The sequence below is a fragment of the Mandrillus leucophaeus genome, unplaced genomic scaffold, assembly GCF_000951045.1.
Source record: "Mandrillus leucophaeus isolate KB7577 unplaced genomic scaffold, Mleu.le_1.0 Scaffold16, whole genome shotgun sequence".
In the NCBI taxonomy this organism is placed as follows: Eukaryota; Metazoa; Chordata; class Mammalia; order Primates; family Cercopithecidae; genus Mandrillus; species Mandrillus leucophaeus.
Genome location: NW_012101587.1, coordinates 3369226 through 3395302, shown reverse-complemented (window position 1 = coordinate 3395302; position 26077 = coordinate 3369226). Strand labels below are relative to the sequence as shown.

Sequence of the window (26077 nt, the reverse complement as noted above, 5' to 3'; positions counted from 1 at the left end):
CACACACGGTACCAAACACAGGTTCTGCACACAGGTACTAAACTCAGTATCAAACACAGTACCAAACACAGTACTAAATACAGGTACTGCACACAAGTACCAAACACAGCACCACACACAAGTACAGCCTGCCATGCTGCACACACACAGGCATTGACCACAGGGACCACACACAGTACCAAATACAGGTACTGCACACAGGTACCAAACTCAGTGTCAAACACAGTACCAAATACAGTACTGCACACAAGTACCAAACACAATACTAAATACAGGTATCGCACACAGCTACCACAGTACCACACACAAGTACAGCCTGCAGTGCTGTACCCACACAGGCACTGCCCACAGAGATCACACATGGTGCCAAACACAGGTACTGCACACAGGTACCAAGCATAGTACCAAACACAGTACTGCACACAAGTACCGCACACAGTACCAAACAGTACTGCTCACAGGCATCATGTGCAGTACCAAACACAGTACTGCACACAGTACCAAACAGAGTACTGCACACAGGTACAGCCTGCAGAGCTGCACTCACATAGGCACTACCCACAGGGACCACACACAGTACCAAACACAGGTACCAAACACAGTACAGCACACAGGTACTGCACACAGGTATGGCCTGCAGTGCTGCACCTACACAGGTACTGGCCACAGGGACCACACAGTACTGTGCATAGCTACTGCACACAGCTACTGCATGTAGTACCAAGCACAGTACTGCACACAGTAACCAATACAGTACTAAACACTACCATGCACAGGTAATGTGCACAGGCACCGCACATAGTACCAAACACAGTACTGCATACAGTACCCAACACAGTACTAAACATAGTATACACAAGTACTTACTGCCCACAGACACTGTATACAGTGTCATGCACAGTACGCACACAGTACCACATACACAGTACCGCACTTAGGCACCAAACACAGTACTGCACACAGGTACCAAACAGTACTGCCCACAGGTACTACACACAATACCCAACATAGTGTTGCAGACAGGTACTGCCCACAGGGACTGCACACAGTACCACAGACAGTACTGCACTTCGGTACTAAACACAGTACCAAACATAGTACTGCACACAGGTACCAAACAGTACTGCCCACTGGTAATGTACACAGTACCAAACACAGTACTGCACACAGGCATCATGCACAGTACCAAACACAGTACCACATATAGGCACCTCACACAGTACCAAACAGTACTGCACACAAGTAGTACATAGAGTACCAAACACAGTACTGCACACAGGTACTGCATATAGTACTAAACACAGTACTACACACAAGTACTGCCCACAGGGACTGCATACAGTACCACACACAGTACTGCACTTCGGTACTAAACACAGTACCAAACATAGTACTGCACACAGGTACCAAACAGTACTGCCCACAGGTACTACACACAATACTAAACACAGTACTACACACAAGTACTGCCCACAGGGACTGCATACAGTACCACACACAGTACTGCATATAGTACCACACACACAGTACTGCGCTTAGGTACCAAACACAGTGCTGCACACAGGTACCAGTGCTGCCCACAGGTACTGCACACAGGTACTGCACACAGTACCAAACAGTACTGCACTCAGGCATCATGCATAGTACCAAACACAGTACCGTATATAGGCACTGCCCACAGTACCAAACACAGTACTGCACACAAGTAGTGCATACAGTACCAAACGCAGTACCACACACAAGTACCACACGTGGTACCAAACACAGTGCCACACACAGGAACTGCCAATAGGTACTGCACACAGGTGCTGAGAAGGTATTGAGTCGCAGCACCTGGGGGAGCAATAATTGACTACTTGGAGGATGCATTTCTGTCTTTTCATCAGCACTTGTTGAGTCTCTTCTATAGGCTGGGCATGAGGTATCTACAGGTAAAGAAAACAGGTGCAACCTTGATCTCCATGGAGCTAAGGATTTGCTGGGGGAGGCATTAAAAACAAGCAACACTTATAAATGAAGGTAGAATTACAGAGGTTGAAAAGAGTCTGTCCAGATCAGATTTAGATTTAGACTGAGTGAGCCTTTCTGAGGACACAACGTGTAATCTATGTTTGATCTGGGAAGACCTGAAGACTGTAGCTGGGCTGGGGGAGGACCAGGGACCTGTTTGTATTGAGGCTTTCTAATCAGTGTTAAGGTGTGAAATCTTTCATTATGGAGCTCCATTTTGTTAACGACATATTTATTGAGATGTAATTTACATATCATAGTATTTACCATTTTAATGTGTACAATTCTGAATTGTACACCCTACACCACTGTCTGATTTTGGAACGTTTTTATCACCCTGCAAAGAAACCCTGTACTCATTGGCAATATCTCCCAAATTTCCTCAGGGATCCTCCTCTGGGCTGAAAATGTGGATGAGTATTTGACAAAGCTGAAGTTACTCAATTTTGTTGTATGTGTTTCTTTGGAATTTACATTTTCATTTGCTAATAAAATTGTAAAACAAGGAGATGTTCTTTAGAGACGGGGCACAGTAGTGAGAGGAGCATTAAGATATTAGTACTATTATCATCATTTACAATCAGTGACAACTACTATTTACTGTTTATTTGCAAAATGTGAGACATTGCTAAGTGCTGTTTAAACATTAGCTTAAGTAATCTCAGCAGCAGCCCTGGAGGCAGGTGTCCTTAAGCCACTTTACAGATGATGACTTAAGAGAGAGAGCATCCTTACATACTGTAAAGTCCTTAAGAACTGCTATTCATATTTTACAATGTTAGACTTTGTCCTAAAAATACGAAATGTTCTTTTTTAACTTAAAATGCTCTCATTACATGCCTTAATATCTATAATATGCACTGTATGCAAACAAGGGAAAATAATATACAATATCCATTAAATTATAAGCATGGCTTAATAAATTGAAGGTGCAAATCAGTATTGGAAGTACTAACATTTTATGTTGGCATTTGCTGTTGAGATGTAATTTCTGGAAATAATTCTAAAATGTGATTTCATTTTTATTAGGAGTTAGACCTTTTGCTTGTCCTCACTGTGACAAAAAATTTCGAACCTCGGGCCATAGGAAGACTCACATTGCTTCCCACTTTAAACATACGGAATTAAGGAAAATGAGGCACCAGCGTAAACCTGCAAAGGTTCGTGTTGGCAAGACGAACGTTCCAGTCCCTGACATTCCTTTGCAGGAACCAATTCTCATAACTGACTTAGGTAAGATGGATTGTAGGATGTCTTTACAATTTATCGAGTACTATTTTCTTTGGTATTTTGTGAATTGTGTATGCACATTATGGTCTGTGTAGTTAAATAGTTTTTTAGGCGTAGTATTAATGAAGTCTGTGTTAAGCTTGTTTTGCTCTATGGGCTAGTATGTTTTACAATCAAGATTAAAATCTAAGTTGTATCCAAACTACTGCTCAAATTGTTTTCTTGGATTAGAGACAAATAATGTGTAAGTGAAAACAGTAGTGTGTAAGTCCTCATTGAAGAAACATTGCTACCTCAGTGGAACCATCAAAAATGACAAGTGGTTTTTATGTGAAACACACAGTGCACGGTGTTGTTTTCATCCTTAGGTTCTTTGTGCTGTGTTGCAGATTATTTGGTTTACTTTAATCTTTGAATTAAAAAGGAAAAGAAAAATCTGCCTGCTTTTCTTTTTAGGTTCAGTGTTATTATAATCAACCCAAACTATGATTTTGTTAATGATCTAGAAAGAAAACACTGCTTGTTAGAATCTTCAGAAAAATTATGTTTGTCAGTGCTAGAACAAAACTTAAGAAACCTCATTGTCTTAATTTGTTTGAGCTCCTGAATCAAAAATACCACTCACTGTGTAGCTTATAAATACTAGAAGTTTACTTCTCACAGGTCTAGAGGCTGGGAAGTCCAAGGTCATGGTGCTGGCAGATTGAGTGTCTAGTGAGGTCTCTCTTCCTCACAGATGGTGCCTTCTGGCTATGTCCTCCCAAAGGTCCTACCTCTTACTACATGAATTTTGGGGGATCACAAACATTTAGGCCATAGCACTTATTAATGTGTGAATTTACATTTTTTTGCAGTTTCTGTATTTCACTACTTTCCTGGGAAAGATAATTCAATCTATAAGCAAAATTAATATTAAACAAAATATAATTCCTTTATTCCAAAGCATAACCTTTATTTACAATAATTGCAAATTATTGTATAGAGAGATTTTAGATTGTTAAAAATTGGGGGCCACCAATAAGATGATCAACAGCCATAAACTTGTGTGAATCTAAGAGTTTAACATCAAAATATATAAACCAAAAAAATTCAAAGAAAGGAAATACTCAAATTCTCAAGTGTAGTGAAAGATCCTCAATTAGACAGGTCAACTTAAATAAACACCTAAAACTGAAGATTTGAGCACACAAATCCAAAGGGTTACTTAATAACTTTATAGAACCTTTTGCCTTAAATTACACACTTTTAATTATGCATGAAACAGAAGTTGATCACATTCTAGGATACAGAAAAATTTCAGTAAATTCTCAGAAGTTGATTTTGTGTAGGATACAATCTTTGATTACAGTTCACTGAAAAACTTATAAAATAGCAATCCAAAATTTCATTACATGAAAAGAAGGACTCAAAACACATACTACATACTACAGATATGAGTATTATATAAACAGATTGGATGGATCAAAGCTGTCCTAGGAAAAATTAAGACTTTTGAGTATTATTAGAAAATAAGACAGATTGAAAATAAGTAAAATATTTAACTTAAAAAACTAGGAAAATTAAAAGAAAGTAGCAGAAAGGAATTAATACAGCAGTTCCCAACCTTTTTGTCATCAGGGATTGGTTTTGCAGAAGACAAATTTTCCACAGATGGGCGATCAGGTGAGGGGAATGGTTTCGGGTAAAACTGTTCCACTGAGATCATCAGACGTTAGATTCTCAGAAGGAGCGCGCAGCCTAGATTCCTCACGTGCACAGTTCACAGTAGGGTTTGCACTCCTATGAGAATCTAACATGCTGCAGATCTGACAGGAGGCAGAGCTCAGGTGGTAGAGCTCACTCACCTGCTATTCACCTCCTGCTGCGTGGACCGGTTCCTAACAGGCAGCCTGGGGCTTGGGGACCCCTGAATTAGTACGTATAATGGAATTGGAGATAGAAGACAAAACTGTAGTGAACTGAAGTTTTACAAAACTTATACAAATGAACAGAAAAAATAGATGACTTGTCACTAATAAAGAAATGTGAGAAAACATAGTATTAGGAATGAGAAAGAAGTTGTAAGCACAGATACAAATGAGGTAACAATTGTTTGCAAATACTCTACAACTTTTTGCTAATATATTTGAAAATTTTGATGAATCTTTTCTAGAATAATGTGCTTGGCAGAACTGACTGTAGAAGAAATAGAAAAGGAAATAGAAAAATGAATCTTTTCTAGAATAATATACTTGGCAGAATTGACCGTAGAATAAATAGAAAACTCCAAAATACACAACAAATTGACAAGATAGTAAAAGATCATCTTCTCCAAAACACCAGTCTGGCTGGGCGCAGTGGCTCACGCCTGTGATCCTAGTACTTTGGAAGGCCGAGGTGGGCGATCACTTGAGGTCAGGAGTTTGAGACCAGCCTGGCCAACATGGCAAAACCCTATCTCTACTACCAATACATAAATTAGCCAGGCATGGTGGCAGGCACCAATAATCCCGGCTACTCAGGAGGCTGAGGCAGGAGAATGGCTTGAACCCAGGAAGCAGAGGTCGCAGTGAGCCAAGATTGTACCACTGCACTCCAGCCTGGGGAACAAGAGTGAAACTCTGTCTCAAAAAATTAAAAATAAAAAAATGTCTGATAATTTGATATATGAATTATACTAAGCTTCCTAGGAACTATAATTATTACGCTATTTAACTGTTTTTGAGCATAGAATGGGATCAAAACGCCCTTGGTAGCTTAGAATACTTTGATATCCTTGGCCAGTTTTGGTTGCTTACAAAATGAAAAAACAGACCAGTTTCTTCTTTCAGGTTGCCATAAATCAAGTTATATACCCATGGGTTTCTTGACTTCAAGTTTTTGAATCCCTCAAGAGTCTTGACTCTTCAGACATGTTTCAGGGTTAAAATGGGATATGTTTTGCTTGTTGGCTTCACAGATACCTGTATCTTAGACCAGATAGGGGAAGCTGAATTCTTTGGTTTAGGCTGATGGAGACATATGAGGGAAATGATTGCTAGAGGGAGTTTCACACTGTAAATTGTAAAATATTGTAACTTTGTCTCATGCTTAATTTTGTTATTGTATTTGTGTTCATCTCTTCTCTCAGACTCTGGGCTCCTTAGAGGCTATAGAAAAGACTTGGCTGTCACAATCTTTGGGGGACAGAGTTTGATAAAAACATGGTAAGATGAGGTTTAGCATAGAATAGTGTTGTGAGAGTAAATGAAAGTAGAATGCTCATTGAGGAAGCTAGCGCTAGTCTAAGGGAGTCCTTGACTGAGGGCACTGTAGAAGAGGAAACCTGCGTCCAGGGTTCTGCCGTGACTGTTTTTGAGAACCAGGCATGGCATTCAGTCTGCGTGTCCTAGCATGTGTATCCTAGGGAAGGTGGTGGGCATGGACTGGATGCCTGCATTTTTGTTCTTTTTTCTTTCCTTTCTTGAAACAGAGTCTCACTGTCACCCAGGCTGGAGTGCAGTGGTGCGATCTCGGCTTACTGCAACCTCTGCCCCCAGGTTCAAGCGATTCTCCTGCCTCAGCTTCCTGAGTAACTAGGACTACAGGCCTGTGCCACCATGCCTGGCTAATTTTTGTATTTTTGTATTTTTATTTTTATTTTTAAGTAGAGATGGGGTTTCTCCGTGTTGGCCAGGCTGGTCTCGAACTCCTGACCTCAGGTGATCCACTCACCTCTGCCTCCCAAAGTGCTGGGATTACAGGCCTCAGCCACTATGCCCAGCCTGCATTTTTCTCTTTTGAGCAGAACGAGTTCTTAGGAAAAAGTGAGACTGTGCTGTCAAGCACAGGGTGGTGTCAGAGCTGCCGGGACAGAGGTCTTTGACACAGCTCTGATTGTCCAGAAGGCTTGTGAGATGAGAAGAGGCTTGGCAATCTTAAGGGTTGTGCTGTGTGGATTATATCACAAGTGAGAGTTCTGAATACTTTTTGAAAACTAAGCAGGGTTGTGATGCAAGCTTCAGGAAGCATAGGAATATTTCCTTAAATCTAATAATGAGCTAAGTGAAATTGGTTGGGCTGTCAAATTCCCTCCAGCTTTGTAATTGTTTCACTGTTGCGATTGGTGGCAGTTGAAAAAGAAGCGAAGATGCAAGTTTAAGAGACATGGGAGTGGTGTTGATCATCAGGACTGGCAAATGCCGAGTACAAGAGAGGGAAGGGAACTCTCAGAAGTCCGGACCTCCCCAGCCTTAGGGACCAGGAGAAGACTGTTCCCGCCATGCAACTGGGAAAGCTGGGAGAAGTGGATTTTAGGGGAAGAAATTGAAATGGAATCTGTATTTTTATGGAAAGTCAGGGAAAACAGAGTGTGTTCAGAGGTGCATCATGCTAATCATTGCATAGAAGTTAAGGTACAACTGAGGGAGGAGAGAGGACTGGGAATGGAGAGCTGTGAGCAGAGGACAGAATCTTGACCAGTGCTTCCTTGTCTGGGCAGAAGGAGCAGCCCAAGGCTGACAGAGGCTGATAGAAGACTGTGTGCGTCTTCCTCTTAGCGTTCCAAGTGACTCTTAAGGAATTCGAAAGTTTACCCCTAAGTTTGTCCTGAATTCCTGATATAATGCAGTAGCTTGATCAAGTCATATTTATTAGATGGTCAACCTGAAGGAATTCTTTATTTAGTAAATGTATATAAAATGTGAAATATTTAAATTAGTAATTTTGTTGTTTGTAGATATCCCTTTAGTGATATCTGTGAAAACGCTAACCTTTGTAGAACAAAAGATCATGTTATAGTCACTTTTGTTTTCAGTTTATTATAGTACCTAGTGTGCAGTATTCATACTGAATAAACAAGGTATTAAAATCTTGCTTATCCTGAATTTTTGTCAACAAATGCCCATATAGAAAGTAAATGTAGAAATTCATTAAAAATTGGCTGTGGAATCAAAGGAAGTAATTGTGACTAGATATTTCTCATGTTGAAAAAATGAACATTAATATGTATTTATAATGTTTATATTAATTTATAAATTAATTTGTAATGTTATATTATAAATATATTAATTTATTATGTTTCCCCATAGGTATTCTTTGAATAGCCAGTTCCTAACACAATTAAAATAAAATAGTTGCAACATTAGAGTCTAACATCAGAATTTTCATCTTCTGGGTAAAACATATGCCTTGTGACATTTAATTTTATTACTAGCATTGACAGTGAATTATGTCTGCTTTTCTTTTGGTTTGTAGGTCTTATCCAGCCCATTCCAAAAAACCAGTTTTTCCAAAGCTATTTTAATAATAATTTTGTTAATGAAGCAGATAGACCATACAAGTGTTTTTACTGTCATCGTGCATATAAAAAATCTTGCCACCTTAAACAACACATCAGGTAAGGTAACGGATTCACAGGTGGAAATTTAGTATAATTAAACTGACTTAGTGACCTGATGACTTCTAGAAGTATTTAGGATGGTAGCATTAGCTTTTGGTATTTAAGATGTCTCATTTGACTCCAAAACATTTATTGGTAATTAATATTTTTATTTTTTAATGTCTTGACTAAAATATTCTACAAAATTGCCCCTGGAATTTATGTATATGCTCATTAAATTTCAATGTTTGCAGTTTCCAAGAAATATCAAAGAAGTATTTGGTTTATTTTTAGACTTCCGTTGATGTTTTTCAGATGTGTTTATCGGAGTTTAAGTGAATTCTTAGTACTAGCCACAGTGAAAAGGAAGTCAAACCTTGATCATAAGAGACAGTGTGATGTCATGAAAAAAGTATAGAACTTAGAAAAAGACTTGGCTTCTAGCTTCGTCTCAGTTGTGTGACTTGAGGCAATTCGCTTAAGCACTCTTGAGTCTCAGGCTTCCTCACCTGTAAAATGTGGAAAGCTCTGGCACTGCTGCTTAGCTTTAAAAAATGTGATGATGAAGTGAAGCGAAATGCAAGAGTGCATTCTAGTCACAAAGCATTATAAAAGTATAAGAAACTTATTCATTAAAATGTGTATTTTTTTTTTAAGATCCCATACAGGTGAAAAACCTTTTAAATGTTCTCAGTGTGGAAGAGGCTTTGTTTCTGCAGGTGTGCTCAAAGCACACATCCGAACACACACAGGACTGAAATCTTTCAAGTGTCTGATATGTAATGGGGCTTTCACTACTGGTGGCAGCTTACGGCGACACATGGGTATCCACAACGACCTTCGTCCCTATATGTGTCCCTATTGTCAAAAAACATTTAAGACTTCACTAAATTGCAAAAAGCACATGAAAACCCACAGGTGGGTGTAATTCTAATGGTCACTTTTTATCATCTTTATAATTTCCAGTAGATGGTGGGGAGTGTTTTTAGGAAATAATTGTCTTTGATTCTTACATGATTATTTCTAGCTTGTACTATATGGGCTCAAGAAATGTAAGTATTAGTGTCTAAGGATCTAATGGGAGCCATAGACTGAAGCATTAGCATTTTCATTTTTAATTTAATAATGAAGCAGTTTATATTCTGTAAAGCTCTCTTTTAAAGCTGTTAGTTGATAGATGAAATGCTGGACTGTATCTAGTATAGTCAGATAGTGAATATTTCAGAAAAGAGAATCTTAAAGACCCTGTGATTTCTAGGCCTGTCATCAGCAAATCAGAATGGTAATTATTCTGTGTTGTTGACTTTAAAGGATACATGTTTTAGATATTCCATAAACTTTTCATTCAGCCTAGCTTATATTTCCACATGGTTGGAAGGCTAGCTCATCTCTATGTGGACGTAATCCGGAAGAGATGCATTTCTGACTAGTGCTAGGGCCTATTCGATGAGTATTTCTGTGAAGCTGCAGAATTTCGTGTGGTACTGTAAAACCTGGGTAGGGTGACCCAGCTTAGGAGATGTGAAAGGGAGAGTCACTAGGCCTAAAGTTGCTGCCCTGAAACATTTGCTTTGAGACAGCATTTTAACCCAGATATGTCTGCCTGGATGTCGCCTACAAAGCAAAACCCTAAATATTAGAGTAAGTTAACTGTGATAGTGTTTTTTGATATTATTGATCTGAATGCCTAAGCACCCTCAACAGAATTGACATTTTTGATTTCAACATCATTGATTGCTTAGCCGAGAAATTTACCTGCTGCTTAAAACCACCCAGGGAGTGTGGTATTGGCGGTGTTATATAGTGGACTCCTGTCAGTTACATATCCAGTTATACTTCACTGCATTTTGTGGAGGGAATCCTGTGCAGGGCACTGCATGTGTTTGGGAAGTGGGGAACTCGGGGGCACATGGATGTTGAAGATACTTGTGTTTCTGCTCGCTGTAGCTGGGTGATGGGTCCCCAGTTGGCCTGAGAGCTTACCATGCTAAGAAGAATGGAGCTTGGGTGCTTGCTTGCTCAGTGGAATGTTTAAATCAAATCTTTTTTAGTTAGGAAGCCAGCCTTTTCCAGTGTACTTTTTGTGGTAGTATTGGGAATGTGGGTGTTCAGGCCCTTGTTTCCAGACCCAGTGACCAATGGCATAATTGTGGAGTCACCTTTATTAAGTGGTATATTGCATGGCCATTATTTGTCATCAGTTTCGAGGGACACATGTAGGAGATCAGTGTAGAGCTTTGAGAGGACACCAAGCAGATCAGCCTGTCGTTGCAGAGCTGCAGTGCTTTGCTTTTACAGATTGTGTGCACTTGGAGTCTGCCTACAAGGAGAGCATCCAGCCAGGGTTTCATTCCTTTGTCTGAATCGTTGGAAATTCCCAAAATATCACATATACTAAAGATAGGTAAAGAAGGTTACTATAGTCAAATTTATGGGGAAAAGCAAACAACCAAGGAAACAAACAGAAAACAAGCCTCCATCAGTTAGCATGTGACACACGGGTGCTTAGGTTAGAGTGGCTTATACAGACTCCTGCTTGCCACTGCGCTGCTATGTGGAAGCATCACAGCGTAGGTGCAGGCCTGCATTTTCTGACTCGTCTCTGTCATGCGACACATTTTTCTTCTCCTTTCCACAGTAAAAGTAGTTATGAGTTGTCTATTTTGGATATTAGAAAACGAAGAGGGAAAATTTTGTTTGGAACTGAGAGTGAAATTCTGAGTAGGCGGATTACTAAGACACTGGAATAGAGCCTGTGACACAGCTTGTATGGTCTGTATGTGCAGAGGCAGAAGAGGGGACCAGGCGGCACTTTTTTTGTGTGTGTGGGTGTTTTTGTTTGTTTGAGTCGGAGTCTCACTCTGTTGTCCAGGCTGGAGTGCTGTGGTGCGATTTTGGTTCACTGCAACCTCCTGCCTCAGCCTCCTGAGTAGCTGGGATTACTGGCTCACACCCCCGTGCCTGGCTAATTTTTGTATTTGTAGTAGAGATGGAGTTTCACCATGTTGGCCAGGCTGGCCTTGAACTCCTGACCTCAGGTGATCTGCCAGCCTCGGCCTCCCAAAGTGCTGGGATTACAGGTGTGAGCCACGCGCCCAACCAGCTCTTTGTCTTAGATATTCTTTGTACAGCCAGCCTGTTAGACAGATAACTGTGTGATAGTTTTTTCTTTTTCTTTTTTTTTTTCAAGTTCTCAGTTCATTGCTGAATTCTTTGTTCATCTTTTCCATTGAAAGAGAAATTGCTGACTTTGATGAATATATGCCGGATACACTTTGTGTGTGTAAATGTTGCTGGCAGCAACATTTGGATCATTGGTCCAGTAAAGCGCCTGTGGCCCGGGCTGTGAGAGACAGTAGGTGATGAAGCTGGAGCCTCTCTGTCTGTGCACCGCATGTGTTGTCAGATTTAGAGCAGTCTATAAAGGTGTCGTCTCATTTAGTACAATTATTTTTCTGAAGACTTAGACTCATTGCCGAACTGGAGTTGGGAGAGTTTTACTTTTAAACACGAGACATCTTTTTAATGTTTTTAAACTATTAGGCATTCGGGTGTGTGTTGTCCTTTATCCTCCGTTTGTGCCTCGTGTCTTGTAGCCAGTGGAAGCACTTAAAGATGAGGCAAACGAGCTCTCTTCAGAGTTACTAATGTGTTCATTTTTATCTGAATTGCCATCATGACTTCAAAATGAAATCATTAATAAAAAATGTTATTTAATCAATGACAACGTTTTCACTGTAGTATCCCACGCAAGTAACCTTTGACAGCATCTAATCTGATGAACTGTCATTAATTTTTCTGAAGATACGAACTTGCCCAGCAGCTCCAACAGCATCAGCAGGCAGCCTCGATAGACGATAGCACCGTGGACCAGCAGAGCATGCAGGCCTCCACTCAGATGCAGGTGGAGATCGAGAGCGACGAGCTGCCGCAGACGGCAGAGGTGGTCGCAGCAAACCCCGAGGCCATGTTGGACCTGGAGCCTCAGCACGTGGTGGGCACAGAGGAAGCAGGGCTGGGCCAGCAGTTGACAGATCAGCCCTTGGAAGCAGATGAAGGTAAATGTTTCAGGATATTTAACTTTGAGTGATCCCAACAGAGTTTTGCAGTCTTTCCCACTCATTGCAGTCCGTTGATGTCTCCCATGGATCACTGACTTTTAAAACAATTTGTGCTGTATGTGAGAGAGATTGCATTTGAGTATTTGATATCATTCCATGTCCTCTTAGATTTTTACTCTTCAATTTTATTAGATTTCTTAGGGGAAGTTCTTTTTTTTTAAACAAAAACAGAATGATCAGACTTCTTGTTAGGAAATATTCAAAATCTTGTTAGGAAGTAGTTGAAATTTTAGGACTACAGCAAAATCTACCATCCTTATTTTGATATAGGTGCTTCCACTTTTTTTCCATACAAATATGCAGGGGGGTGTGTGTGTGTGTGTGTTTGGTATGCATATATAATTATATAAATAAGGTTGGGTGTGGTGGCTCACGCCTGTAATCTCAACACTTTGGGAGGCCAGGGCAGATGGATCACTAGAGGGCAGCAGTTCAAGACCAACCTGGCCGTGGTGAAACCCTATCTGTACTAAAATTACAAAAATTAGTTGGGTGTGGTGGTGCATACCTGTAATCCCAGCTACATAGGAGGCTGAGGCAAGAGAATTGCTTGAACCTGGGAGGTGGAGGTTGCAGTGAGCCGAGCTGGCACCACTGCACTCCAGCCTGGACAACAGAGTGAGTGAGACTCCATCTCACAAAAAAAAAAAGAGTTATACAAATAGGATCTTGCAGTGCATACTATTTTGTGACCTACTTTTATGCCCAATATATTGAGAACATCTTTCAAGTGTACATCTGTGTGATCTTTAGTATTCTACAAAGTGCACTCCATGTAGATTCAAAGATTAATGTAGGTCAGTGAACTGTTGGTGACTGGTCTGCAGTGAGATTAGGCTCCTGAACCAGAATATAAAGTAGTACATCGCTTCCTTCATCAGTAAAGTTTGGCTGCAAAAAACAATGTCAGGTCAACTGTAGACTGTGTGATTAGTGGCATAGCTGGCTTGCGTCTGGCACAGGCTTATCTCACACAGGCATGTCAACAAACAATGTGCTGACCAGTTTACTGTTTTGTTTTATGGATGTCTCAAATGTATTTAGTCTTTGGGTAGGATTATACACTTACCCTGTGGTGCCTGCAACCATGCACACCCAAAAAGGTTCTAAACAATTATGGAATGTAATAGCATGTTAGAATATTGTTTAGTGGAATAATGCCTAAGACAGATGCTAAAGGCTTTCAGGGATGATATTCTAGAAATGCAAAGAGAATGCTTTAAGCATATAGATGTATATAAATTATCCCTGTTGTCTCTTCAAAATAAGGTGTCTGATATTTGAAAACTCGCCAAAGTATACTTTTGGGCAGATTTGCAGATGTGAAATAACTTCCAAATGTATGAGTCCCCCTTTTTGCATCTCATCCTTAGATGGGTTTGTGGCTCCACAGGACCCTCTGCGAGGGCACATAGACCAGTTTGAAGAGCAGACCCCTGCGCAACAGTCCTTCGAACCGGCAGGGCTACCCCAAGGTCAGTGGTGGGTTTTCAATGAAATTTGTGAGTGTACCTCAGTTGAATTTAATTTTACGACAACCTTACATGTTTTCTCTTAAGGCCCTTCTAAAATATATGGTTTCAAACCAGATAACTTTTTGCATGCATTGTAGATGTGTTTGTTGTTGATGCATACTATTTTGTGGTCTGCTCAGGTCTTCTGGAAAGTGACCTTTGCAGCCATTCTACACGTAGTTTCCAGCCAAGAAAAGGTGGCTGAGTAGAAATTAGAACTTTGTGGTGGCTGGTTCTGTAAAGCCTCCGCTGCTGTAATGTTTGCTGAGCACAGCCTCCTGCCTGTTAGCAAACAATGTTAAAGCTTGCTAATAACAGCTAGTCCTGATTCTAATTCAGAAAATAGAAATGCCTCTTTAGACATTTTAAATTTATAAACCCTTTTTTAAAAACATTTTAATGTAACTTTAGTATTTTTGTAGAACTCCTCTTTTCTAATTTATTTCAGGTTTTACAGTGACTGACACGTACCATCAGCAGCCTCAGTTTCCACCTGTCCAACAGCTACAGGATTCCAGCACACTTGAGTCTCAGGCCCTCTCCACAAGCTTCCACCAACAGAGCTTGCTGCAGGCTCCCAGCTCTGATGGGATGAATGTAGTGAGTATGGACAGAGGGGTGCATATGTGGCAGTATTTAGCAGGTGCTATTTTATTATTTTATTCTTCACTGTGATTATTTAAAATTTCCTTAAGGGAAATTTTAAGAGGTGTGCTCACTTCTTGTAACATTAAGGTTACTGCATTACCTGGGAAATCCTCAGTGTTAGTACATCGGGCTTTCTTTTTCCTTAAAACATTTTAATTTTACTTAAAGGTTTCCGTGCCATGGTGTGGCCTTGCATTTGTGATTAAAAGCTAAGAATTTACTAGAGTGTTAGGTAATAACACGTTGAAAGATACTATGTTGCTTTAGGCACAAAACCTAAACATTTTTAATTGTGGACTTTTAAACATGTTAGAAGGAAAATATAATGAATGCTGACATTAAAAAACATTTAAATGCATCATTTAGAATTTTATCTCTTACACCTAGTTGGAGACATTTTAATTTTCGTTTTTATTTTCATTTTTCTGCTTTTGGAAATTTCTTAATAGTGATGAGAAATGATTGACCAATTGTTATCCCTCTTTAAAATCCACCATTGGTAGCTTTGCCCAAGTGGTAGGGCTGGATCCTCCCGTGAAAATTTCAGAACATTTTTCTCATAGCTAGAAACTACAAACAGGCAGCAGATGCTGAATCTGGGAAGTGGAGAACATACTTCTTAGCAGCTGACTTTACTCCAGAGCTCTCTAAATAAAACTGTGCAAACCCAGTTCTGTTGTGGTTTATCTAAGTTGGTTTTGGAAGTCAGGTAAACAAATGAGACACAAGCCCTTGCTTACAGCAACGTGCAGTTGCTGCACAGGGGTGGATGACTCCACTGTTCGCAGTCTGTCCTGTGACTCCAGGCCTTCTGAAGGTCAGTGGAGCTTACCTCTGCTCAGTGTGAGCGTGTGTCTGTTATAGAGTGGTTAGAAAACATTGACCGGATTTTTGCTCGTCCTTGCTGTGGTAGCATGGGTTGTAATGCCGCTGTCAGGGAGGGATGGGGTCAGTGTGGCTGCTCCAAGCATGCATGGTACCGTTCTTGGGGATGGAGAACATGTCCTTCTCACCCTCTGGTTTGTGTGACAAGAGGAGACGATATTATACTCTCTGAAGGTGGGGTTTTATTCACTGTCAATAAGAGTAGAGCAGATGGAAGGGGAATCTCTTATTAAGATATATAAAATAATCAGTTTTATGGTTGATTAAGCTTTGTATTAAGGTAGGGTAATGGAAAATAAATAGATCTTCATTTAATAAAATCTGTGTGAGTGATCTTTATTATTGCTCTGGCCCAAATGATTACAGTGGACTATTTGGGGTTTCTCCCTCTTAAATCCTCAGTTTATGAATGTTCTTATCCTTAGTTCTTAGCTGCTGAGTTGTTTTATGTTTATTCACAGGTATTCAAGTAGTTTGCTTTATACTTCTCTTAAATTTTAGACAACTCGCTTGATTCAGGAGTCATCCCAAGAGGAACTGGACCTGCAGGCACAAGGTTCCCAGTTTCTGGAGGACAGCGAGGACCAGAGCAGGCGCTCTTACAGGTAGTTGTCTGCACAGACCAGCTCATGGTGCTGCCGGCTCCCAGCGACGGATGCTGCAGTGACAGATGCTGCTGTGTGCTTGCCCTGCTCCAAGGGCTCTGCAATTTCATTCTCTCAAAACTGTTCAAAACAGTTCCACTGTCATCCATATTCTGTAAATAAGGGATCTGAGACAAAAGAGATTAACTTGCTAAACTTTTTACAGCAAATAAGCGAGTGGGCCAGGATTTGGATGCAGCAGTCTTCAGTTTGTCTGTTTGAAGTACTCTGCTATAGCTTCCCGTCACTGTTTTAAGTCATTATGTTTCCATTTTCAGAAATTACTTAAATTTATATTGTGCCTTTCAGTTCAAGACTCTTCATGTGCTTTACATATGACAATCTGTGTACCAAGGTACAGCACAATTAGAAAGACAGCTTTTTAGATGTCTTTTAGATGTCCGTCCGCTGGCTCAGCAGTATATACCGTCCAAAGTGCTGGGATTACAGGCTGAGCCACCGCCAAACCAAATTTACAAGAGTGAATTTTCAAAATGTATTCAGACACTTTCAGCTTTTAGTTTAATTTGGACTTGAGAGGAAAGTTAGTTGCCTCTATGTGGGCACCCAGTCTTGACTTAGGTTATAGTGTAGGGACATCGCTAACTTCTTACTGGATATTAAAACTTGAGAATGGACAAAAGAGACATACTAATGCAATAAGCTTTTAATAATATGTGAGTAGAAGTTTTGAAATTTATGATTATTTTAATCCTTAAGATAACATTAGTCTATTCAGTAACAACTGAAGGGGAAATAATACTGCATATTGATATATTATTCAGCATAACTCCAGTACACTCTCTTTTGTATTTTATAAACCAAAGGAGTACATGGATTGGCATTTACGAGTGACTAGATGCAGGAGTGATTCTGCCTCAGAGGCAATGGAAGGATTCACAGTGTCTAATGACTTAAAGAAAAGAGTGCATACATTTTCTTCCTGTTATGCTTAGTGAGAGTTTCTAATTAATCAAATTTATGTCTGCTGGGGAGTTACAGGATTTGCTGTTAAAGTAATACATTTAAGATTATAAGAATCTGGTCTAACAAATGATTGTCGGCAATATTTTATAGTTTATAATTTCTTCAGTGTTGGAGAGCACACCTAGGTTCTGTAACAGTTGTGCCTAAATGTTTCATGGTTGTTGGTGAAGCTTGTTTGCTTTCCTTCCCGTCTCAGGTGCTGTATTTGTAATTGTGCTATGAATTAACGTGGTCTGGGTTCTGTATGTTTGCAGGTGTGACTATTGCAACAAAGGCTTTAAGAAGTCCAGTCACCTGAAGCAGCACGTGCGGTCACACACTGGGGAGAAGCCCTACAAGTGCAAACTCTGTGGACGTGGCTTTGTTTCCTCCGGGGTGCTTAAGTCTCACGAGAAGACACACACAGGTCATTGTCTGCCTTATACTTGGAGATTAGTCCTTTAAAGAAAAAAGTTTTATGGAGATATAATCCATATACCATTCAATTAACCCACTGAAAATGTACAATTCAGTGATTTTTAGTATGTTCGTAGAGTTCTGCAACCATCAAAACTGTAATTTTAGGACATTTTTATTACACATAAAAGGAACTCTGTACCCATTAACAGTCACTCCCCATTTCCCCTCAGTGCCCAGAACCTCAGGCGCCCAGTATCTACCTCTGTCTTTAGAGGTTTGCTTGTTCTGGGTACTTTATAGAAATATGTGGCATTTTGTGTCTGCTGCTTTCACAGCACAGTGTGCTCAAGTTTCATCCGTGCTGTATAGGTGGATCAGAACCTCATTACTTTCCATTGTAGGATATGCCACGTCTTATTGATCCATTCATCAGTTGATGGACATTGGGGTTATTTCCATATTTTGTTTATTATAAGTAATCCTGCTGTGAACATTTGTATTTAAGTTTTTGTGTGGACATGGGCTCATTGCTCTACCTAGGAGTGGAATTGTTTGGTCATATGTTAACTCTGTTAAAATATTTGAGTTTATGGAACTGTTTTCCACTGTGGCTGTGGTATTTGACAGCCCACGGTAGGGTGGGAGGGCTCTGGTTTCCCCACATCCTCGCCAATGGCTATTGCTTCTCTCATGACCGGCCTTGTGGATGGTCATGAGCCTTCCCACGTGCCATTGTGGTTTTGCTTTGATTTGCATTTCTCTGATGGCTGATCAAGTTAAACATCTTTCACAGACACTGAGAAATGTCTGTTCTGATCTTATGCCCATTTTAAAATTGGATTATTTGCTTTATTGAGTTGTAAGAGGTTTTTATAGTCTGATTACTGGACCTTTATCAGATACATAGTGTCCAGTTAAAAATATTTTTAACATATTTTATCTTTAATATATTCAGTATATTAATAATAAGTTTAATATCAGTGTATATTTTATATAAGGCTTTATTTGAAAATGAAGATATACTGCTTAGAAACATATAGCCAAGCAAAATAAGGAAAAGTTTTATTGACTGGTCCATAGGTTGATGATTGGGGAGTGGTTTTAGTGGTTATTGGAAAGATTGCTGGGAGTCATTTATATGGTACTTTGAAGGACCAGAGAGCAGCAATATATGACTTTTATGAGGAACAGTGGAAGAAAGACAGAAATAGGAAGAAAATAGCTGGTTACTTGGTTCTGTGTCATTGGTCCAGAGGAGAGAAGGCCTTCTATATGGGACTTTATTTGAAAATAAAGCTGTATAGAAGATTTATAGGCTAGTTCTTAATGCCTAATATACCTCATGTGCTGTGGAAGTGATGAAAAGATGGATTGGAAAAAACATTTCTGGGGTAGAATCCACATGTTGCCAGTTTAGAGGTAAAAGACTGAAGGCAGAGAGGACTTGATTTGTTTTGGAGACTGTAACTTCCAGAGCCTGCTGATTTCAGTAGAGAAGGCAGTAAGATGTCCTGTGTTAACTTCCATGTTCTTAAAACAATCCCATTTCTAAAAATTGGAAACCCACACCAAATAAACTGTCTATAATTTTGTGATTTACTTTTTTTTAAACCAAACTCTGCTAAGCCTCAGGATAATGTTGTGGCTTATTAAACATATCTTTGTTTGGTTTTGACTGCTTCTGGTTTTAAGGTAATGAAATAGGATTGGTTCCAGCCATTTTTTCTCTGTTTCTGTGCTTGTAGGAGTGAAGGCGTTCAGCTGCAGCGTGTGCAATGCTTCCTTCACCACCAATGGCAGCCTCACCCGGCACATGGCCACACATATGAGCATGAAGCCTTATAAGTGTCCGTTTTGTGAGGAGGGTTTCCGAACTACAGTGCATTGTAAAAAGCACATGAAGAGACACCAAGCAGTCCCCTCTGCTGTGTCAGCCACTGGAGAGACAGAAGGAGGAGGTATTTTCCGTTTGTTGATTCAAAGTGTATGAACCCAATGCTAATTTAGGAATAAATCCATTCACAAATCACCGTGAGTATTTTAACCTGGCTATGTACAGATTAAGTTCAGTAGCACCCTGAGTTTTTAATAGTTAATTTTATTTTCTGATTAGGAAAGCCGTACATGCTCTTGGAAGAAAAATTCAGAGGCGCAATGAAGAAAACATGTGCTCTTACAAATCACCACACGCTGAATGAGCATTCGCTCTCACACTGTGCTCTTCCTTTCATGCTTACGTGCACATGTTGTTAGAGACTTTAATGCTTTTTAACAAATATGGTATCTTGCTCTAAATAGTGTTGTAGCGTGCTTAATTTTCCATCTACTAAAGTTTATTATAGGCATATTTAATGTACTGAACACAGATCTACATCAGCTCAGATGACTCCATGGAATTCCATCATATTTTATTATATAATTTTCTGTTGATGGATTGATGGATGTGTAGCTAGTATCTGGTCTTTCACTGAAATGGTAATGGTAGCATTTATGGAGTACTGTGGTAGCATTTATGGAGTACTGTAACCTTGGCAAAACCTGTGCTTACCATTACATTGTCTCATGTAATAGACACAACACACTGCATAGTTAGAAGGATTAATCTCATTTTGTACACCAGCCAGCAAAACATTAGACAAGTTAATTCTCCCAAGTCCCATACCAAGCGGAAAAATCCTAAGTATTATTTTTGTGATTATACTTTTTGTGCTTATAAGAGACACCTTCTCTTTAGTAAGTTCCACAATGAAATTACAGAGTTAAGAATGGAGCGGCCGGGCGCGGTGGCTCAAGCCTGTAATCCCAGCACTTTGGGAGGCCGAGACGGGCGGATCACGAGGTCAGGAGATCGAGACCATCCTGGCTAACACGGTGAAACCCCGTCTCTACTAAAAAAATACAAAAAAAACTAGCCGGGCATGGTGGCGGGCGCCTGTAGTCCCAGCTACTCGGGAGGCTGAGGCAGGAGAATGGCGTAAACCCGGGAGGCGGAGCTTGCAGTGAGCTGAGATCCGGCCACTGCACTCCAACCTGGGCGACAGAGCGAGACTCCGTCTCAAAAAAAAAAAAAAAAAGAATGGAGCACATTTTATATTTTGACACATTGTGCCAGCACACAGATTGCCGTTTTAAAATCCATGTTAGTTCTGATACTCTTGGAGGTCATGACTGGTCTGAGTGTATGTGTGGGCCTGGGCTCTTGCCTATGCTGCGGCCATCCTGTCCTGGCACAGTTGGTATGCAATGTTGTCAGTGAATCTTGTGTCAGTGGCTGTGTGGAGACAGGGCTGCTAAATGGGGACTGTCATCAGAGGTCAGACCTGCTGGTGGCCTATCATCCTCTCTCAAGGTACTGCCCTCTCTGTCTGCTTTGCCACCATCTGACCGAAAGATCACAGTGAGACCGTCTGGGGTCCCCGGTGGGTTATGGTAGTCTACCTTTCTCTTCTGTTTTGAGGAATAAGTCTGTAAAACTTTAGCCTAAACTCCCTCAAAGTAACAAAAACTGTGACTTAACCATGGCCAGAGCCACTGTGCACCTCATTTCTTTAGTAGATAATTCTGGAATAAAAGTTTCTGACCTGTTATACTGAGATAGTTCAAACTCTTTAGTCCGATGATACTTACTAAAGCCTTTCTTTCCATTTTAAAAATTCTGTCATTAGATTTCATAAAGTATAAAAAGAAAATGGCCCTTTCCTTCAAATGAGTTAAAGGCTATGGGACATACAGGCATTATTTCTAGAACCCTGTCATTTGGAGCGTGTTAATTTATCAGCCAAATACAAATAATCTCTAAGCCTCTTTACATATTCCTTCCTGTCAATTAATAAAGCTTCTAATGCTACTGAATTCTAGCATCAATTTGGGGGTTCTGTCTGGGCTTCATCTCACTGCTACATATTTATTTAGATTCACCTTTATATGTCTTATGTTCCTTGGATCATTGTGGGAGAAACTGCAGAAGAACTCTTGTCCATAGGAGAAAAGTCACGTGTTAAATTGCATTGTTTTGCCCAAACCTAGAGACTTAGATAGGGGTTAAATTCCCTCACATTTATTGCGACGTTAGCCTGCTTCTAACACTTGCTGTCTGTTTCATGCTGTCTGTCTATCGTGCTTAATTTTGTTGTTCTGTCTCTCTCCAGCCTGTGCTATACTGATTGTGTTCTCAGTTCCTTAAAGAATGTTAACAGAGTTACCTCCTTATTTCCTCATGAGTGTTGGTGGGGCTGCTATCTATAAGCTACCCTCAGATCATTCCAAGCTTTATTGGTATAATGTGGAATTTTAGTTTGCTGTATCTTTTTCTGGAATTTCTGCGAGATGGACATTGAGTCCACTGGCTTTATCCTCCATGACTTTCTCCCTCAACCCACACCCTCGCTGTCGTTTGCTCCCCTCTCTATCTTCTTCCCCCCTGCACCCATCTCTCATCTTTTTTTCCTTTTATATGGTAAGAAAAATTATCTAGTTGGTTTTTAAATTTACTTATTTGGTGAATGAATCACTGTTCACTTGGCAATTCAGTGTTTCTGTTGAGTTGTAAGTTTTTTTCAGTCAGTCGTACAATAATGACTTCCCTGCTCCCAGCCAAACTTTTTTACCTCTCTATTATTCTTTTTTTAATCATTTGGAATGCATCCTTATTTTTCATTTAGGAATGAATACTTACGCGTATAGTTCTCTTTCAGTATCAGCTGAAGATTGGTTCCTCTACTCCTGAGGACACCAAAATCTGCAGATGCTGAAGTTCCTGATATCAAACAGCATAGTATCTGCATGTAACCTACATGCATCCTCTTGTATACTTTAAACCATATCTAGATCACTTATAATACCGAATATAATATAAATGCTATGTAAATAGTTTGGGGTTCTTTGAGAGACAGGGTCTCACTCTGTCACCTAGGCGGGAGTACAATAGCTTAATGGTAATTCACTGCAGCCTTGAACTCCTGGGTTCAAGCAATCCTCCCACCTCAGGCTCCTGAGTAGCTGGGGCTACAGGTTCACCACTATGCCTGGCTAATTAAAAAAAAAATTTTTTTGTAGAGACGGGATCTTGCTCTGTTGCCTAGGCGGTCTTGAACTTCTGTGCCAAGCCCCAGCTTGGCCTCCCAATGTGCTGGGGCTACAGGTGTGTGCCACCATGCCTGGTTAATTTTTAAATTTTTGGTAAAGATGGAGTCTTGGTGTGTGACTCAGGCTGGTCTCACACTCCTGGCCTGAAGCAATCTTTCCATCTCAGCTTCCCAAAGCAGTGGGATTACAGGCGTGAGTCACTGCACCTGGTTGTAAATAGCCATCATAGCGTATTGTTTATTGAATAATAACAAGAGAAAAAATATCTGTATTTTCTAACTGCAGTTGGTTGAATCTATGGATGTGGAAGGCACAGATACAGAGGGCCCAACCATATATATTTTTAAAGTTTTATTTTCTTCTTTATAGTAATTGTTTTTAGTTGGGGACCATTTGCTAATTTATTAATTTGGTCTCCCATTTTTGGGCTTCTGGTTTTAAAAAATCCCAGGGTAATTCATTTTTTGCCCTTATGAATAAATTAATATCTGTATTTATGAATACCAGTAGCTTGTGTGGACACTATCAGCCTCAAAGCTTACTCCTGAATTTGCAGGGAGGGGTAGAAGCAGGTCTTTAATTCGAGCATCTTCCTAATGTTGGTCATCGCTCTCCTAAGGGAAGCCCTTGACTTGGTTTTTTTTGGTTACATAATATTTGTACATATTTATGACGCACATGTGATAATTTGTTTCAATAATAGAATGTGGAATAATCAAATCAGAGTACTTGGGGTATTCATCACCTTAAGTATTTATCAGTTTCTAAGTATGGGAACGTTTCAAGTTCTCTCCTGTAGCTGCTTTGAAATATACATTGTTTTTAACTGTATCATCCTACTCTGCTATCAAACATTAGAGCTTATTCCTTCTATCTAAGTGGATGTTTTCACCTCCTCACCAACCTCTGTTCATCCTCCGCCCCCTACTTTCCAGTACACTTGGCTTTTTTCTTTCCATGACCTAAGTTTCTCAATAGAGGTGGGAAAATATAGCAAATCTCTACCATCATAAAAATAGCTTGCTTGAGTTATTGATTTTCATTACGTACATACCTATTTAGTTTTAATTGTTTTGCTAATAACCTAAGTTTTCTTCATTAGATTTTTGATCCCTTTTCCTTGATTTTGTTTAGACATTTGTATGGAGGAGGAGGAAGAACATTCTGACAGAAATGCATCACGGAAGTCTCGTCCTGAGGTCATCACTTTCACAGAGGAGGAGACAGCCCAGTTAGCCAAGATCCGGCCGCAGGAGAGCGCCACGGTGTCGGAGAAGGTCCTGGTGCAGTCCGCGGCAGAAAAGGACCGCATCAGCGAGCTGAGGGACAAGCAGGCAGAGCTGCAGGACGAGCCCAAGCATGCCAACTGCTGCACATACTGCCCCAAGAGCTTCAAGAAGCCCAGCGACCTGGTGAGGTGAGGGCATGGCTACGCTGCGCGGGTTCTGCTCTGAAGACTGGAGGTGCAGGCAGCTGCTCCTTTGGTGACCTTCACTGCAGCAGGGCCATTAGTTTCTCATCCCGGTGTCACCTGAGTGATGGCAGCTTGCTTACTAGAGTGTATGGTTTTAAGCTTGAATTACTTCTCTGTAGTAAACTCATTCCGAATATTAATTAGACAGTCTGTTTTCAGCTGTGCACGGTGGGGCACACCTGTAATGCCAGCACTTTGGGAGGCCGAGGCAGGAGGATCACCTGAGGTTGGGAGTTTGAGACCAGCCTGACCAACATGGAGAAACCCAGTCTCTACTAAAAAATATAAAATTAGCTGGGCGCAGTGGTGGGTGCCTGTAATCCCAGCTACTCAGGAGCCTGAGACAGGAGAATCGCTTGAACCCAAGAGGTGGAGGTTGCAGTGAGCTGAGATCCTGCCATTGCACTTCAGCCTGGGCAACAAGAATGAAACTCCATCTCAAAAAAAAAAAAAAAAAGAAAGTCTGTTTTCTCTGTAGATTGCTTATGCTTATTTCTGTATGGTTGTCATAGTAGTAAACAATGAAAACAAATCTGTCCATTGAGGAAGGCAGGGCTCTAAGTTTTGTGGACAGGCAGAAGAGCAGCAGGCGCCCTCCCGCCTGACGCCTGCCAGTCAGTGTGAGGAGCCGGACACAATCACGTGACAGGAGGGAGACTCACTGGCAACTGGCCAAACAGCAGTGGCTGATACATGAGATCAAGTTTAGCAGAACCATGAAGAATCTGGAAACCAAGACCCATGGTAAAGAACAGAAGGGGCTCTCAGAATGTCCTTCCTTTCTGGAGAAAGGAAGACCAAAGTATCAGCGTTCTCCTAAAGAATCAGAAGAGTTTCTGTATATAAGGGGGATGCTTATGTTTTGCTCTAGGAGATAGAACTAATTATTCAGCAACTTAGTAAAACAAACTGCAAAGATTTCGATATTGCAGGATGTTTCAGAAAACCAAAGAGGGTGTGTTCCTTGTACTCTTTATTCTACAGAGGGCAGCAGCAGGTGCTGCAGGGAAAGGGTAGGTGGTTTCAAGGAGCTGCTGGGTTGGCAGTGCCATCCTAGTGAGCACACACCTTGACTACTGGCCTTTGTGTTTTGACCACAGCAGGACGGTGGGGTGTGTTCAGCTAGAGAGTGACAATGTGGGAGGTGACTGGAGAAGGAAGAGCGCCCAGGTCCCACTGGGTGGTGCAGCCACAGGACCCTTGAATAGCAAGCTCTCGTTAAGCCATGTAGTGAAGTTCCAGGGTAGAATCTAAGTTGATGGTGTGATCTGAGGTTGGGAATAAGACATAGAAAGTTAAACTAAGGAGAGCAGGAGCTAAGGGGTTCTGATGGAAAACTTGGGATGTTTATAAGAAGGAGTCCAGTCTGGCCAGCAGTTGTATGTGGCCTAGAGGAACTCGTGAACTAACCGATAGAGAGAGAGTTTTCCAGTAGGGGTTAGTGGTGGAGTCATAGATGAGAAAGTCAGGCCTGGCAAGGGTGTCACATGGAGGTGTTGAGACAGCACTTTGTGACCTGCCTGTGGGTGGGGCGTGCCAGCCAATTAGCAGAGACAAGATGCCACCAAGGTGACATGAAGTGCTAAACGTGTCTCCATCGACTGTAGCTAAAGACCAGAAGAGTGGGACGTTCTTTTTTTTTTTTTTTTTGAGGCAGAGTCTCGCTCTGTCGCCCAGGCTGGAGTTCAGCGGTGTGATCTCGGCTCACTGCTAACTCCGAGAGCGGGACATTCTTATAGCTG

The 26077-nt window shown here is 40.8% G+C and overlaps 1 protein-coding gene across 1 annotated transcript in view; it reads left to right on the top strand.

Annotated features, from left to right (window-relative positions):
- Window positions 1-26077, top strand: part of ZNF236 (zinc finger protein 236) — a 151290-nt gene that overhangs the window by 71837 nt on the left and 53376 nt on the right. The window contains exons 11-20 of the mRNA XM_011975878.1: window positions 3040-3243; window positions 8455-8596; window positions 9236-9496; window positions 12383-12636; window positions 14073-14174; window positions 14662-14813; window positions 16248-16351; window positions 17632-17783; window positions 19522-19734; window positions 23996-24278. Of these exons, the coding sequence (XP_011831268.1) occupies window positions 3040-3243; window positions 8455-8596; window positions 9236-9496; window positions 12383-12636; window positions 14073-14174; window positions 14662-14813; window positions 16248-16351; window positions 17632-17783; window positions 19522-19734; window positions 23996-24278 (1867 nt within the window). The remainder of the gene's footprint in view (window positions 1-3039; window positions 3244-8454; window positions 8597-9235; window positions 9497-12382; window positions 12637-14072; window positions 14175-14661; window positions 14814-16247; window positions 16352-17631; window positions 17784-19521; window positions 19735-23995; window positions 24279-26077) is intronic.